General features: G+C 40.5%; 1 protein-coding gene across 11 annotated transcripts; it reads left to right on the forward strand.

Moving 5' to 3' along the window:
• The first annotated feature begins 299 nt into the window (after positions 1-299).
• Positions 300-16,499, forward strand: ddx3xa (DEAD-box helicase 3 X-linked a). Of its 11 annotated transcripts, none has more exons than XM_086267284.1 (23): positions 300-638; positions 1,396-1,447; positions 1,737-1,784; positions 2,640-2,699; positions 3,604-3,660; positions 3,767-3,859; positions 3,954-4,025; positions 7,164-7,337; positions 7,660-7,795; positions 8,197-8,301; positions 8,382-8,481; positions 8,570-8,705; positions 8,877-8,974; positions 9,055-9,153; positions 9,234-9,394; positions 9,502-9,646; positions 9,740-9,884; positions 10,171-10,221; positions 11,316-11,497; positions 11,665-11,782; positions 11,863-12,016; positions 12,234-12,352; positions 13,293-16,499. In XM_086267284.1, the coding sequence occupies exons 1-23, from the start codon at positions 594-596 to the stop codon at positions 13,376-13,378; spliced, it is 2,436 nt and encodes an 811-aa protein (XP_086123410.1). In that variant the 5' UTR covers positions 300-593; the 3' UTR covers positions 13,379-16,499. The 11 variants fall into 11 exon arrangements, with proteins under 11 accessions (XP_086123410.1, XP_086123414.1, XP_086123411.1 ...); XM_086267288.1 differs by having other exon boundaries at positions 7,164-7,271; XM_086267285.1 differs by lacking the exon at positions 10,171-10,221.
• Positions 16,500-17,439: the final 940 nt, after the last annotated feature.

A 17,439-nucleotide genomic window follows, 5' to 3' on the forward strand; every position in this document is an offset into this window, starting at 1 on the left:
CCTGTTTCCCCTCCCTCTCCCCTCCAGAGAGGAGTTAAACAGTCTGATGGCGTGTGGGACAAAGGAGTTTTTAAGTCTGTTAGTTCTTGTCTTCAACTCTGGTTTCAGTCATATTTTTCTTTCTTTCTTAATTTTTTTCAAGGCAAAATGCAGTCGATTTGCTCGGTGGCAGTACACACACTAGGGATTGAGTTTCATGTTTCCCTGGCTAAACCAATCAGAGATTAAAGGAAACATCGCGATATTTGCTTTGTAGCCCGCCGACCTGAGGTGCCAAAAGCGATATCTCGCGCTACCTCAACCTTCGGTGTCTCATTCCACCACGGTCAAGCCTACCGGGAGGGGTTTTTTGCTGAACAGCTCCGCAACGATCATTTCAATCGGAAACTTGATCAGCATTTATATTTATAATAAATAACGTCTTTTTATTTATTTAAAGTAAATATAATCTTCAAGGGAACTTTATAGATAACTGTCGATTCAAGTTCGTAATTTGTACAGAAAAAAAGCTTTAACGTTACGGGAATAGCCGGCTGTGCTAACAAAGAAAATCCTTTCTCTTCAGAAATAATCCCCCACTACTCTCTTTAGTTATGAGTCATGTGGTCGTTGATAATCCACACGGTCTAGATCAGCAGGTAAGAAACTATTTTGTTCTTCTGTTGTTCTCCTAGAAATTTTGGAATTTTCCATTACGCACTTGTAGTTTCGAGGAGAAATTGAGCGCTTCGTTAGCCCACTTCCTAGCCTGATGCTAGGCTAACGCTGCGGCTGCTAAAATGGAGGTGACGACGTTTGTGATGGCGACGCTTGCCGATGCGTTGTGATGGCTAATTGGCACTAACAAGCTCGGACACTTCCAAGTTTTTACCTTAAAATACGACAAGTTGTCGCCCCAAGCTATGTTAAGTATAGCAAGTGAACAGACTCTGGTGAAAACGTACTGTAACCAATGGAAATATACAGGGTTGGCTAACATTTACCACCCGGCCGGTATCCAACCGCGTTAGCCCGGCTAGAGTGAGGCCTTCTGAACCTGAAACGTGGCGCAGGAAAAAATGTTGGCACCGTTTTTCAGCGACAGTTATTTCTGAAATGTAATCCTCTAAATTTTTTAAGTCGCTTGGAATATATATTTAGGAGTCGAAATTGAGCGAAATTAAGAGGGCATATTTTTATTTCCGGTATATATAGTTTTATTTTTACTGTTAGGCCTAACTTCAATGATCGTAAATTCTAACCTCGGTTATTTAGAAATCCACTTGAAGCTGTCCCGCTTCAAAAAAGCGGCTAACCAGTGTTTCCGGTCAAGTAATGGTTTTCAAATATAGCAGTTGTGTGTTCTAGTTCGTTTTTTACCTTTCTTTATGTTTATTTTTTCTTTGTAATTTATAGCTTGCTGCCCTAGACTTGAACTCGGCTGACGGACAAGGTGGAGGAACTGGCAGTAAGTAATAAAGCAGATTTTACTTGTCAGTGGTAAATGTAAATCGATAACGCTGCTTTATCAGCGTAAGCCTTGTGTAACGTTGTTTACAGTGTGGTACAACTTTCATGGAGTTCTTTGGCACTCGAGACAAAGGGGGGGAAAAAAACCTTGTTCATAATAAAACTTTTTAAAACCTGCTTGGTGGGTTAAGCCCTAAGCATTATTTAAATCTACAGTTGTACCCATAATCACTAATATTGCCAGATTTCATACATTTTGGTAAACTTTTTTTTTCTCCTCTATCCAGGACGTTACATTCCACCTCACTTGAGGAACAAAGATGCTCCCAAAAATGGTAAGTTTAACACTTACCTGCCGATCTGCTGTTAGCCCATCAACACCAGTTTGTCTTTTTTGTTGATGATAAATGCCCATCAGAGCATGGTAAAAGCAAGCACAATTGAGGGGGGGAAATGAGGCTCTAAGAAGATGCATCTTATAATCTCGACTAAAACATTCGTACCAAAAAATTGGTAGTTGTGCAGTGTTTGCAGCATTTTAGAGCATACAAAATGAGGGAACATTTGTCCTAGGCAGAGATTGAGGACAACGTAATGTCAATTGGGCTTTCTGCATCTTTGCATGAGAACTTATTTTGGCACTGCAAAAGTAGGGCAAGTGGTATTGTATTACAGCTCTGGCTTTGTATTTTCACCCTAGACTGCTCATAAGTAGGAGAATATGGCAATTTTCAAAAGTTTTGATTTGGTTCGAGTAATTTCATGCGCAATTTTTCTGACTCATATTCTTTGGTTGGTACAGTGTATCGCATGTGAACAAAGAGGAGTGCTAGCTATTGGCTGCTCTGATAAAGGGGAATGTGGAGGGAGGGTGGGTTTGTGTGTGTGTGGGGGGGGGGTGTTTTATTGATTTTTTTTTTTTTTAAACTGAGGTAATATTTTGGTTTTGTAGCCAGAGTGAGGTGGCTGAGGAGTTTTTTTTATTTATTTTATTTTTTATATATATTATTATAATTTCCTTCTGTACATATTTGCTCTGCTAAAGGCCTTAAATCCACATACGTCATGCCTGGCATAGTAAGTCAAAAACTGACATTAAAACTTAAAAAAAGGGCAACATTTGGAATCATACTCCTGTGTCATTGCACACTTGACGTTTTTTCTCGTTGTACTGTTTTCTTATTCCACAGCAGGAAATGGTTATTCCGCTGGTAGACAGTGCGGTTATTCAGTGGCACCAGTAAATTTCTGTAAGTCCCTTCTGTCTGCTTTTGCTGAGGGCAACTTGCATTTTTTTTAAAGATGCATGAAATAGCCATTTTTTTGTACACACCAGCAAAGCCAGTGTGAAGGGAGGGTCAGGTTAGATCCATACACTATACTTAGGGCTGTTCGATATAACGATATATATATATATATCGGATGACGATATAAAAACGTCTATAGTTTCATTTTACGCTATCGTTTGTTTCGTGGTGTCGCAAAATAAACTGTTTACGGCAATATTTTTTCATCGTTTTGATGGTCACTGTAGTGACTGTATTAATTTCTTAAAGTTCTCTCTTTCTCTTATGTTTAATATAACCACACTACGGACTGACAAGCACCTGTTTTTATGCGTTGTGGTTAGCAACAACGACGGTAAAACCATCGCGTGTCGCTTGTTTATGTTCCACATAAACCTTTCACAATAAAGCTCAAGATCCTGTTGAGAATTTTCAAAAATAAACTGAATCACGTGAAAGAGCAGATTATTTACGGATGAGAAGTAAAAAAGAGCCGCCAGGTGCTAATAGACAAACCTTAGCCTCAAACGTTAGAACAGGCTTTTCTCCGCAGCACGCCGTGTAATAAATACTCACAAAGAAAACGGCGGCCGTTACAACTTATGTCTAAAAATGTATAGCTTCATACATCGGTTAAAACACTCGACTCCAGCTACATGATGCGCAGCTGGAAACACTTCCCGCAAGTCGAGATTCACAGAATTTACAGAAAATGTTACATTTTTGTGATTTATATCGTTATCGGGACGATGGAATTTTTATATCGGGATATGAGATTTTGGTCATATCGCACAGCCCTAACTCCACTGTAAAAGTATAATGAGTTCATGTTTAATTGATGTGCTTCTCTATGCTGGAATGCTTGCAGTTGAAATTGGTTGGAGTTTTGAGGGGGGGGGAGAGGAATCTAAGCATCACCCTGTTGGTTCGTTGCTTTTCTTCACTGTAGTTAGTTAAAATATATTCGATTTATTAGAACTATATTCCCACTGTATAATAAAGCCAATATTTTACCTGCTGTGTGCCCCAAGTTTCTTCTAAGCCGTGCCCCCAACCATGGCAGGCAGTGTGTCAGCAAAGACACAGAAATAACTATACTTCAGGATGGGATGACTGTCAGACTGGTAACTATAAGCGTGAAGTCAAGCCCAACACTCATACTGCATGAGCCAGTACTCATGAGTCTTTTTATAGCCTGCTTCCCCTACCTTTGCTCAGGTTACCCAAGACTGGCCTCTCAAGAGCTTGCCTTTTACCATGCCTACAGTGGGGATTGGCGAAACCAATGTGGTATACTTTGACCTCTACCTGCATGCCATGCAGAGTTTCTTAGTGTATGTAGCTTAGTCAGTGTGCCCTTGCTTTGTTGTGGTCACTTAGAGGAAAAAAGCAGCACAAATCTGGGCCTAACACTGCATTTTTCAAAGCTTGCAAACAGAGTTGCTAATGATGCATTTTTATTTTATTTTTTTAAGTGCATTGCATCACTAGTGTGGCTGTTTTACTAATAACAAGACGATATCAACTTTTGTGTTGTCCAGTCATGCATACGTTACACCATGTTAGCCTCAGTCATTAAGTCAAAGTAGGACTTTTGTGGTCAAGTTATTTGAACACTGAATTATTATTGGGATTCACAATATTTATTAGCTGGAGCCTCTCAGTTGCAGTTCTGGGTTCTTTTTTGACTTCACAGCTTTTTATCTGCTTACATTTTATGTTTTTAAAAGGATTGGCCATTGAATACAGCACTGATAACCTGGTTGCACGCACAATTGTGTTCCAGCTGATAACCTCAGGTGATTTCCTTGGTTATTTTACGTGGTGTAAAGTCAGTGTCCAGTGCAATCTGCAGTTGACCGTTAGAACAGAAATCTGCATACAAACACCTCCTTGACACATGATTGAATCATGATCTGTGTGTGTGTTTGTCTTAAACTCATGTTTTGTAAGTAGACTGATTAACAGTTGTCCTTCGTGGCCTTTTTTTGTTTTGCATTTAAATGAAAATAGTTGACTGAGGGCATCATTGTTTGGCTTTTTAGAGTCTGTTTAATCTCTCCAGTTGGTAATGGAGCAGAATTAATTCTTCATAGCCTGGACAGCATGGCAGCCAAACTTCCATTCAGTGTAAATCTGTGTTCTATAAACAAAAAGAAATCTGTGAGCATGTGGTCTACAAGCATCTCCAGAACATGCCATACATTTGCTGTTGAATGTTTTTTTTTGTTGTTGTTGTTTTTTTTGTTTTTTTTTTGTGGCATGATCAAAATGGGGCAGAAGGACACAGTGCTGTTTTCTGTAAGTTGTCCAGAATCACCAGATGAATTATAACTCGAACTTGTATGGTAAAACCTTATACCTTTGTGTGTATTGTATGCTTTAATGACTGCCAAGTATTCAGTCATGGATGTTTAACTTTTTGTAATCCTTAGTTATGTTTTGTGGATTCCCTTTTTCTTAAAGTGCTGTGTTCAGTTTTATGGGAAACATTGGCTGGGGATTTTGACTTGTTATTCAAACTATTTAAAATTCAACTCTAGTTGTAGCTTGCATTGTTTGCGTAAGTATTTATGGATGAATTTGTGAATTTTCTCTTTGGTTTATGTAGGTTATTGGTTTGAAGTCCACTGGACTCTGTCTCGGAACATCAGGTTCTAACATTGCTGCACTCTGTGCTTTACCACATGTATTTTTGGGTCTGATGCCACTCTGAGTCACTAAAATCTCTCAAATCCTGGACCCTGCAATACAAAGCTACAACATACCTGGAATATCTGTTATTTGGCTTCAATATCTCTAACATCAGCAAACGGGCTAAGTAGTGGTTAGATGGTTAACAATTCAGTAAATCAACTCCGTGCTCATTATTTTAGCTATGCACAAGTTTACACATGACAAGTTGAACTTGTGGCAATGGAAGCATCTGGTCAACATTTGCAGGTCTGTATGCAGCAGAAGATCAGATGTGAAAGGAAATTACAAGGGTAATATTTGATATGTTTTTGTTCTTTCAGCTGCAGCCTAGAGGTGCCTTTTGGTACAGAATTCAAACGTAGGCTGAGTCTGCTTGCAAAGTTGATATGTCAGCAAATACAAAGATCATATATTAATGTTTGAAATAATTTTGTGTGTGTTTGTGGTGGGGTTGGGGGGTCTTGGGTCAAAAAATTGAGTAATCTATTTATCAGTACAAAGATTTTCGGTGCTTTAAATGGACAAAAGGATTGTTTAGTTCAGAACAGGCGGGGTTACCATGGTGATGTACCCTTGTAAGAAGTGAAGCGCCAAAGTACTACTCAAAACCCAGATAAAATCAAGATAAGTCTTGCTTCATAGTACAAGTATTACGTGCAATGTGTCATACTCAATTTAAAATTGGCTTATGTATGTTTGTTAAAGTCAAGTCGGAACATGTTTTTCTAAATATGCAAGATTAAAGTTTGCAGAGTTGGTTGTCTGTCTGAAATGTACCTTAAAATGGCAAATATTCAGCTTGTAAAAAAAAAAATTATATTTTTTGTTCTGTTGACAAAATATTTTTTTCTCTTTAGTGACTCAGATCTGTATCAAGACAGAATTTACTGGTTCACTACCCACAGACAGATTGGCCAGTGCTTGTGAATCTTTGGGGTTGTTTGTACGTGTTTAAATCTGCCGCAGTGGTGGAAATGAAAAGCCCCAGGGCAGGTTTAATTAGACCTTTAGGCTGAACGTTTTTGTTTGTTTGTTTTCCCTCCCCTAAAGCCAAACTACTTGAAGAATAGGTCTGTGGTTGGTCTGCCCCTTGATACTGCTGTGGCATAGATTGAGCTTTTCAGCATGCCTCAGTATGGCAGCACTAACTACCATTGTCCCCCTCCACCAGCCTCATCCTCAGCCCGCACTGGTAACAGTGTGGCCACCGATGGGAATGATGACACAGCCAGTGTCCAAAGCTGGGCAGATCGTTGTGGTAAATGTCCCATATAGGAAGAAACGAGGTTCAGCTGGTCTTTGTAGAACAACTTGTGTGTAACCAAATAAAATAAGGCAACACCTCAGTAGTCACTACTTCTTTTAAACTTTTTTTTTATTTAATGTAAACACCATTGACTTGTCCACAGCTATTCCTTTGTACAGATCAAGTACATGGTTATGCAACTTAGATAATATGAATATGTGACACTAATGGTGGTGATGCTTTACTTGAGACTTGAGTCCCAGGTTTTAGTGTAATTGAGTTGCTTATATCCACTGCCAGTAATTCAGATTAAAAATAGGTCAACTAGTAATGAGAGGCTCATGGATAGACAGCACTGAGCGCAGACGTGTGTACTGGCTTACTGACACAAATAAGTAACATGCCGCTTTCTGCTTTTCCTAACAACTCTTATTTAATATATTTTTATTTATTTTTTTCAATTTTTCTTTTTCCGCCCAATAAAGATTCACCTGGATGGGATTCCGGACGCACCAATGGCTTTGTGAATGGTTACCACGACAACCGCACAAACGGGGGCTTTGGAGGGCGTGGACCCCCTCGCAATGATAGAGGTGGGCGTGGTGCCTACCGTGGTAACAGGGGTGGAGGTTCGTTTAATCAGCCATTGCAAAATGCAGGTGGGAAAAACCTGTTGTCCTTAAAAATGTCCAGCTGTAGCCCTAGTCGTAGTGTAGTTTTTCCATTGTAAAGTCTACCCTCCCCCACCCCTTATTTTTAATACAGTATATTTACTCTGTATAAACTGGAAGTTGTTATTTGCAATATTAACTTTGCACTTTGTTAGAGTAACTAGATTTTTAACATTTAATGGTATTTTTGCTTTAGGGGAAACACAAGTGTGTTTTGCTGTTGGTAAGAAGGGTGTCGGTTGTAACCGCTCTTTTGCCCGCTCCAAAAAAGGTACAAATATTGCCACTGACCAATATATTTTTATTACAGGGTTTGGCAATTACGAAAACAAAGAAGCTGGCTGGGGAGGACCTCCCAGGGATGCGGCCTACAACAGCTTTGGGGGACGTTCTGATAGGTCCAAGTCTGCCTTCTTCAACGACCGCGGGGCAGGCTCAAGAGGAAGGTGGGTGTCATTGCGTTCAGTAATGTACTGTTTATAATTTTGGTATTTTAACATGTCCCGAGAGCAAAGTCTTGTATTGCCTGATAGTATTTGCATTTGTTCATTTTTATGTGAAATTGTTTCTCCATCTGGTAATTAACCCAACCAGTCTGGCTTCACTGATTGTTTAAACCAATTAGTGAAGCGTTGACCTCACTAATTGGTTTACTGTTAGAACAGCAGAGAGATTAGCAGAAATGTTTTTGATTGTACCATACAATCCCAGCATGGCTATTATTGCAGAGAGTATGGAAAAATAGTGCTGAGAGTTTGGAAAAAGAACTGTCGGTTATAGCTTGTTTTTATCTAATTTCAAAGTCTCATGACAATTTAGTTCATTTAAATAACCTTTGTGTGCACAGATACGAGCGTGGAGGTTTTGCTGGTGGAGGAAATAGCCGCTGGGCAGAAGAGTCCAGAGATGATGACTGGTCCAAGCCCACTGCTCCCAATGAGCGTCTGGAACAGTAAGACAGATTCCGTTCACCTATAGCAAACTAACAGCCGTGGTTATCCAAAACCTAAACTTTTCTGTATTGTCTTCTAGCGAGCTTTTCTCTGCAAGCAACACCGGCATAAACTTTGAGAAATATGATGATATTCCAGTGGAAGCTACTGGAAGCAGTTGCCCACCCCACATTGAAAGCGTAAGTGATTTAGTTTCATGGTTTTGTTTTAAAAAATAAAAATGGCTTGTTTATATGTTTATATATGGCATACTTTATTCTTTTGTAGTTCCATGATGTGGAAATGGGCGAGATTATCATGGGGAACATTAACCTTAGTCGCTACACTCGCCCCACCCCTGTCCAGAAGTATGCTATCCCAATCATCAAGTCCAAGAGAGACCTGATGGCCTGTGCCCAGACTGGTTAGTATCTCTACATATTCTGCGTTCACTTGACTACCAGCGAAAACTGGTAACCATGAACTTTGTTTCTGTTGTAATATTTAAATAACCCTAGAGAGGGCTTGTTTTTTGGGTCCGTAGTTTGATGTTAGTACGCCAAAATAACACTGTATGACCCTTGCTGTGTTTCAGGCTCTGGTAAGACTGCTGCTTTCTTACTGCCAGTGTTGAGTCAGATCTACACGGAAGGGCCAGGAGACGCTCTGCAGGCTGCCAAGAACAGTGGACAGGTGCTGTGGACAGAAACGGCACAATAACTGAACGAAACAAACATCTGGCTTTTTCTCATAAACATGTTTTGTCTTCTCAGGAGAATGGAAGGTATGGACGCCGTAAGCAGTACCCAATCTCCCTTGTCCTGGCTCCCACCAGAGAACTCGCATTGCAGATCTATGATGAGGCGAGGAAGGTGAGCTAGAAACGTCTGGCATAATCTTGGTCTGCCAAAATATTGACTCGCCAAGCTGAATTGTTTCCTTCCTCCTTTAGTTTGCCTACCGCTCAAGGGTGCGTCCCTGCGTTGTGTACGGTGGTGCTGATATTGGCCAGCAGATCAGGGACTTGGAGAGAGGCTGTCACCTGCTGGTGGCCACACCTGGACGTCTGGTCGACATGATGGAGCGGGGCAAGATCGGGCTGGATTACTGCCAGTGAGTATTACACAGAACAATTTTGGGTTTCATGGGAAGAAATGTTGCTTTAATGGAAATGTCTGACTCCCTTATTTATAATTGCTAATTATTAAATGTACTCGCAGCTACCTGGTTGTGGATGAGGCTGATCGCATGTTGGACATGGGTTTTGAGCCACAGATCAGACGTATTGTGGAACAAGACACAATGCCACCAAAAGGCATCCGCCGGACTATGATGTTCAGTGCTACCTTTCCCAAAGAGATCCAGGTACGTCGGCCTGCTGGCAGGTATACAAAACCATATTTCATATGTGTGCAATATAAATATTTGCATACTCATATTTGAACTTGCTTATTATAGATCCTGGCTCGTGACTTCCTGGAGGACTACATTTTCCTTGCCGTGGGGCGTGTTGGTTCCACTTCAGAAAACATCACCCAAAAGGTGGTCTGGGTAGAGGAGACAGACAAGAGGTCCTTCCTCCTTGATTTGCTCAATGCCACTGGTGAGATTGCACATGCACTTTTATTTTTATTTTTTCCCCCTCCCATAAAGAGCTTTGGGCTCTAACCCTTCATCCTGTTTGTCTGCCCCATACCGAGCTAATATTGACTTTGCTACATTTCTAACAATCTGTCATTATATCAAAAAGTGAAATGTAAAAATGATCTGATGCAATTTGGTGAGCAGGCACTAAAACCACTTGAATGTGTTTTTAAGGGGTTAGCTTCTCACAATGATCTAAAGCTGTTGTAGCCTTGCGTTTACTGGCCGGTTTGGTTTTATCTTAGTTATTCCCAGTGAGGTTCAGGAAAATGTGACAGAAGCCCCAGAGAAAACGGGTAAGTGTTAACATACCATAACTTTACTTTGACACGCAAGAAACATCACATCCCACAGTTCATCCCGTTCCCTCTGCTCTGCTGCAGCTGACATGCCTCAGTTTAGTTTTGTTTTTGTCTTTCAAATTTCATTTCCAATAAGTGGTAACACTTGCCAAGCAGTGCATAGACTGATTTAAAACTCCCCTGTGAAATGTTAGACAGTGTAGTGTTTTAGTGTGTGTTTAGTTTTGGAACTAGGATCAGCTGGCTCTTTCTGAAAGTCGGAAGGCTGTGACAAATTTAATGGCGCTGATCTGTGAAGTCAGTGAACAGTGTGTCTGTTAATCTTGGTTAGAGCTCCTAAATGGCTATAATAGATGACAGTGAATAGGACCAGGTTAGGGTTTAATGGTGAATGAGCCATCACTCGATTATATGTCTAGGCACCAAAGCAACATGCCACCTCCATGGTGACTTAATGCTACCACCAAAAATGTGGTTTAGTTGTTTTAAAAAATGGTGAACATGGTACCACGTTAACCATTCAGTTGGATTTGGCTGATCTGTTTTATTTGAAGGTACTTGCAAGTTTTGAGGAATGTTGTTTGTTGTTGGCGAAACTATTGCAGGGTTAGCTGTGAATAATGCAAAACGTGGAATGGCCTGTCTTACCCCAATACCTCTGTCATGTTGATTATCTTGAGCTTTTATTCTGATGGCAATTAATGCCCAATATATAAACAAATTACTCCAGATGTAGTAATTTTTTTTTAAAGTCATTGAAATAATTATTCAGAGAAACCAAAGCCATTGTTATCAATTAATGGTTGTCAGTAAATTTAAAGCTTTTTTTTTTTTAATGCACCACTTGTCTCCATTTCTAAGTTGTCATTTTGGTATTTGATTGTTTTCTTTTTTTGTGAGTCATGGTCTTGCAACTGCCAGCTGTTTCTGATAGTGTTTTGAAGTTTTGCTTTTTTTTTTCTTTTCTTTTTTGTTTTTTTTAATTTTCAAATTCACGTGTAGCTTTGCATAAAGTAATAATTATTTTTCTCTTATGCTTTTTGTCCTGCTCCTCTTTTTTTTTGTCTTCTTAATTTCTTGCTGCTCAGGTAAAGACTCCCTGACTCTGGTGTTTGTGGAAACAAAGAAAGGAGCCGATGCACTGGAGGACTTCCTTTACCGCGAGGGTTATGCATGCACCAGCATCCACGGAGATCGATCCCAGAGAGACAGAGAGGAGGCTCTGCATCAGTTCCGGTCTGGACGCTGCCCCATCCTGGTGGCTACAGCTGTAAGTATTCTGACAAGTTCTTAATCTTCAAGGTTGGGGAGGGAACTGTGGCACACACTGAACCAACAAACTTTGCTACTAATGGCCAATAAGAATGTGAAATATAACATGTGGCATTTTTACAGATGCTTAATGTTAAACTTTTTTTTTTCCATTGTCCTTTGCAGGTGGCTGCTAGAGGTCTGGACATCAGCAATGTGAAGCACGTTATCAACTTTGATTTGCCCAGTGACATTGAAGAATACGTTCACCGTATCGGCCGTACGGGACGTGTGGGCAACCTCGGTATGAACTGATTTTTAAAGAATATTTGCTCCTTGTTGGTGTATAGTCTTTTGACTGTGTACTCTGACCTTTGTGTGCAGGTCTGGCCACGTCGTTCTTTAACGACAAAAACAGCAACATAACCAAAGATTTGCTGGACATTCTGGTTGAGGCCAAGCAGGAGGTTCCCTCCTGGCTTGAGAGCCTGGCCTATGAGCACCAGCACAAGAGCAACAATCGTGGGCGCTCTAAGAGGTACATGGAAACAACAAATGCTGTCTTATTCAGCTTAGTTCTGTGCTGCAAAATGTAACGTGTTTCCTGACTTGTACTGTAAATTAATTGAGCTATCTGAGCACTATACTTGTTAAGGTGTTGGGGTTTTTTGGGGGGTGGGAGGTTTTTGTTTGTTTGTTTTTTTTATGTAATGCCTAACCTGTAACACTTAACCAATTGTTTTGGTTTTGTTCAGGTTCTCTGGTGGTTTCGGAGCTCGAGATTACCGTCAGACGCCTGGCTCTGGAAGTTTCAGTAACAACCGCTCAGGGCGCAGCGCTGGAGGCCATGGAGGAAACCGTGGCTTCGGTGGAGGTAAGCAAACTATTCGCACAGGGGTTTTTTGCAGCTTTTTTTTTTTTTTTTAACTGTTATGAAAACTATGGGAGAATGTGATTTGAGAATGAGGTGATGTCTGATGTGAAATTCATAATATAGGTTAATTTACTAACAAGTTTGAATTTGAACTCAAGGTCAGATGTCAGCTCTGAAAATCGCCTAGGATTTTTAGATTTTGGAGCCTGAGGGGTTAACACTGGATACATCCAGTGTTTTTGAAACCAGACATGAGTGTGGAGCAGATGGCCTGTGTCTGGCATGTTTATCCTCCCTCTTGACTGTAACTGTGCTCATCATTTTCAAAGTAGCTTAGTCTTATTTATGAAAAAAAAGTGTTTTGAGGTCAAATGTTTTCTAGAGAAGAGAATTACTTACACATGCAAACCTTGTTATTTGGAACTGTTTAATGTGGGCACCTGGTGGGGATTTGGTTATTGAGCATGCATCAAGGAATTGCAGCATCCACGTGCAGATGTCTAAAAAGTTGGACATCTGGGCGTAGCGTTTTCAGGTAAGTAAATCACCAAAAGTTGATTCTGTTCATCTGGATGTAGCGTTTTGTGGGAGAAATGTTTTGTCACTCGTCCAAGTGACTGTCTTCAGTCTCTAGCTCCGAAACCACCAGAGAAGTCTTCAGTCTGGAAACTGAAGAAGTCACTTGGACGAGTGACAAAACGTTTCTCCCACAAAACGCTACATCCAGATGAACAGAATCAGCTTTTGGAGATCAAAGTGACTTCTTCAGTCGATAAAGAAGGATCAGCGATGAAACCTTTCTCCCACTGAAAACGCTCCATCCAGAATTTTGGGGGAAGTTAGTTAATAATAACTTGATGTTTGATCAATTTCTTCTAAATGCGTGTAAACAAAAACCTCACTCTGCCGTCAATTAATGTTTAGTTGGTGTCCTTCACAGGTGGATTTGGTGGGAACTTCTACGGCAGCGACAGCTACGGAGGAAATTACAGCCACTCGGGTAGCGTGGATTGGTGGGGAAACTAGTCACCATAGGAATAGGTTGCCATGCCAACCCAATGGAAACCACATGTTGACTTAAGCCAGACCATTAAAAAAAAGAAAAAAACCTTCCCTGTGTAGCTTCACTGACACACAGTACATTACCAACCCTGGTTCTCTGCCATTCGCTTCTCGAAAAGGAAGTGCAGCACGAAGCAACGGAGCGTCACCAGCACGTGCAGCACGCCGGAGACCGCAGAGATTTCGCACACCTCAGAGTGACCATGGATGCTGACATGCATTGTCCGACAGCAACCTCGGACTTTCGTCTTTAAAACTATTTTTGTTTTGTTTTTGGTTTTTTTTTGTGGGGGGGAAACCCAACCGAGTAGCCTGAGGATCATTTGTATGTTAATGTACTGTGCCTTTTGAATTTAAACAGGAAATCTATGTTTTCATTTCACCAGATGAACCTGGCCAAGAGCTGAAATTTGTTTTACTATGACTTTGTTTGGTGAAAAATATTAAAGGGTAAAATAAGCTTGGATTTGATCAAACCTTGGCAAACACTGGGGTGTTGTGGCTCTCAGGAGTCATGACTCCATTTGAACTTCAAATTTATTACAGGAACATCATGTAGCCTTTTCTATACTCAAACAGCTAATGGAGCCATTACTATATCTAATACAAACTGGGCCACTCTGTGAGGTGACCGTATTTTAATCGTAAGAGACAAAGTTACATTTGTGTTCTTTTTTTGCTCACTCTATCCTGGACAGGCTCCTTTTTTACGGAAATGGTAGTCTTTGAAATAGCCATTCCTATCGTAATCTTAAGAAACACAGAAGTCATTAAGCTCAGTGCCAACAATTGCTGAGGTTGATGCAAGAATAATAAATGCTGGAACTTGTTACTCCATGCTTTTCAATTGACTTGACAGTGTTACGGCAGCTAGTATGTTACCAAGTGCTAGCTACATTAAGTGGGCGGTGTTTCGGTGTTTTGTTCCTTTTTTGCGTGAGACCTTTTTGATGCAGGTGCGTGAAAAGTTTAAAAAACTGAGTCAGGTTTTGCTTTGTTTTCTTGTTTGTTTTTTTTGTTTTCGAATAGTTTCTCTACAAATGTGTAACAAGACAAAAATGCCTGCTATCTTGAAAGTGAAGTTCAAAATGGCTGCATAAAGGACCACAGCATCGGGGGGGCATAGCGCAGTGTTAGTGTTTACCTGAATCGACCTGCAATCACGAGGCCCACACGGTATTCTACGCTTGCAAGTGTTTTGTTTTTTGGTCAAGGAGAAAGGACACGTGAACTGAGTCGCAGGCTTAACTTAATTACAAACGTTTTCTCTTTTCAAGCTGCGTTGGAGGCATGGTTCATCTTAAGGAGACAGGCATTTGAATAATCACTGAGGTTTTTCAATTAAACAGCAAGGAACAGATGCAGGTTAGAGGAACACTCCGACCACTGGGGTTAGGGCTTTAGGGTGGGGGGGTTGTAGGCGATGGGCGCAGCTTTCAGTGCACCGCCATTGTCAGTGGCTTTGGTTTCCATCGCTGCGTTTTGTAACTGTGGATGTGGCCAAAGACTGGGGGGGTTGGGAGGGGTGGTGTCTACTTCCTTTAAGAAATATTTAAGTACTGTCAGGTCTTCTGGGAGTTCATCTGCTCAGAACTGTATAAAAATGATAAAGACAAAAAAAAATCTGTGGCTTCGTGAAGCCAGAGGTGCTTCTCCTCTTAAAGAGGAGCAGCCGTGGAGAGGAGGGGAAGACACGCATGGGGCGTTTCACCTCAAAATGCTCCCAGTTTTCTCATCGGGTTTGTTGTGCCTTGAACTTTTTTTTTTATTTAAGAAATCAAAATAAAAGTGGATGCACTGACAGTGTTGAGAACTTGAGATTGAATGGTGCTACTTGATTTAGGTGTGTAGGCCCTCGTATGTTGTGCCCATCGAGTTTTACGAAAGTTGTTTTATTGCACATCTAGAGTTTTATATAGATGTCTTGGATATGTGTCCTTAAGCTTCCAAATATTGTGTGAGGAGACAGAGGAGGAGAAAAATAACGCAGCTTGTTTACAAAGGGGAAGGGTTCTCAATGTTAAAAACCAGGATTTATTTGGGACCAGGGGATTTAGCAGTCGGGGGAATTTAGCCATTTGCACAGATTTCTAGATTCTACTTTTGCTGCTAGTTTTGTGTAATTTATTAAGCATTTTTGACAAATATTTATTTTTGTAAGCCTCAGAGTGATTCTTTGAAAGTTTCAGAAACTTGACCAAAAGACAGTTCAAAAAAAAACACTGGCACTTGAATGTTGAATGTCACCTGTATGCGTGAAATTTATATATTTCGGGGTAGTGTGAGCTTTTTAATGTCGAAGATACATTGGACTCAGTAAATAATATCCACAGCTGTTTCAGGGCCTCCTCAGGGCCAGTCATCTCTATTAGATAATACTAATTGGTCAACGAAATTTGAAACAGAATCTTAACAAACATGCCAAGGTTTGGTATAATGCTGTCTAAAAAGCAAATAAATGTCCTAAGCATATCAGTGCAAAAGTGTTCAGATTCTCCAATTGTGTGCATTAATAACTCTTTATTCTAATTTGACCTGATGATTATTTTTCTCCAGTGAATGTCTGGCACATGGCAATCCTTAAAGAAACAAACATGTGGTTTATTCTCATTGTTGTATTTGCATATATGACACCTCTGGGGTTCTCTGGGAACGTGGAGCAGGTCTGCAGCGCTGATCTTTTACACGGCAGCTCTTTGGGCTGCTGGGGATTAACAGGAGGCTCTGTGCATGCTGACTGCAGGCAGAACCCGGAGACTTGCTCCACGGTCTGCGGAGAACCTCTGAGCTCTTTAGGTGTAGACTTTGCTTTCTGTATTAGCTTATAGGTAACTGCACTGCATGGGAATTACTCAGCTGTGCAAATTGTATGATTTTTACCTAAATAAAATGTTTGAATGCAAAAGTATCTGGATAAATCAAGCATGTTTCATCGAAGACTTGTTTGACATAGACATGCAAAGAAAACCTGTAGCAAACAGCCTGTGGCCAACGGCCAGCAAAATTCAATTTAGTAATGGTGATTGGATGGATGGGTTTCATTTCTTTTGAAGAAACTACATAAAGATTTCATTTGTAAATTAAACTGTGTCAGTTGATTTATTTTATTTTTTTTGTCTTTCTGCTGAGCTCAGTGTGTCACCTCTGCTTTTGTATTTGCTGGGATTCCAGCTTATTCTCAGTCTAATCACAGGTGCGTGACTACTTAACTACTGCGCATTTCTAGTCAAATATTCAAGTTTCTGGCAGCTTGCACACATTTAAGAGGACTGAACGGTGCTCCCACTCATGAAGCGGTCTCTCAGTTGTAGACTGACAGTGGATATGCCGTCCTCCTTTAAAGCTTCTTGTCTCTGACAGGTTTAATTGGAGTTCCAGTGACCAAATACAAATAACATTTCAACTCCTGATCTTTAATCGATTTGATTTAATGCCGTAATGAGGGAACAGGCCTCATGTGGTCATGAAACTGCTTGTCCATCAATTTTCCAATTAATTTCAAGCCTTTGACAAACGGTAACTATGCGTAAAAATGTCTAATTGTTAAACAGGTTATGTAATTCTTTGTAAAATCCCCTCAGTTAAGTCTGCACTTGATTTAATATCCAGTGTAGTGGTATACAGGAGCAAATTCACATGGTGTGAATGCAGTACATCTAAGAAAGTTTGAATACCTCACTCGCAGCTACAAAGACGAAGTCAGGTTATGTTTTCATGCCAGTGCACAGCAATGAGGTCGCTGAATTCAGTCGAGACATGTGACTTAAATCTCAGGCATGACCTAGATTCAGAGGGCTGCCCTTCCCTGTATGCTAATATTCTCTCCACCTATTGTGGAGAACCACATGTTCAAGGAGCATGGGAAGCTTGTGTGCAGAACTTTCTAGTGAAACCCATTCTAATAAAATAAAGAAGAAAAAAAACTGACCTGTGTTTTAGTCCTCTACAGAGGGTCTCTACTTTGGCCATCTGTGGCAGCTTTTTAGGCAGTCAGGACACACAACAAATATATATCTTTCATCCTA

The sequence above is a fragment of the Aulonocara sp. 'chitande type north' Nkhata Bay genome, linkage group LG16, assembly GCF_057382095.1.
Source record: "Aulonocara sp. 'chitande type north' Nkhata Bay isolate Kocher_YH1m ecotype deep benthic linkage group LG16, A_spYH_male_GT1.1, whole genome shotgun sequence".
Taxonomy (NCBI): Eukaryota; Metazoa; Chordata; class Actinopteri; order Cichliformes; family Cichlidae; genus Aulonocara; species Aulonocara sp. 'chitande type north' Nkhata Bay.

Bases quoted from the DNA above. Each gene is read 5' to 3' on its own strand.
- ddx3xa (XM_086267284.1), top strand. From the start codon at position 594: ATGAGTCATGTGGTCGTTGATAATCCACACGGTCTAGATCAGCAG. The intron at 1,785-2,639 runs GTAAGTTTAACA...CTTATTCCACAG, and splicing joins CAAAGATGCTCCCAAAAATG to CAGGAAATGGTTATTCCGCT. The intron at 7,796-8,196 runs GTGGGTGTCATT...TTGTGTGCACAG, and splicing joins GGGGCAGGCTCAAGAGGAAG to ATACGAGCGTGGAGGTTTTG.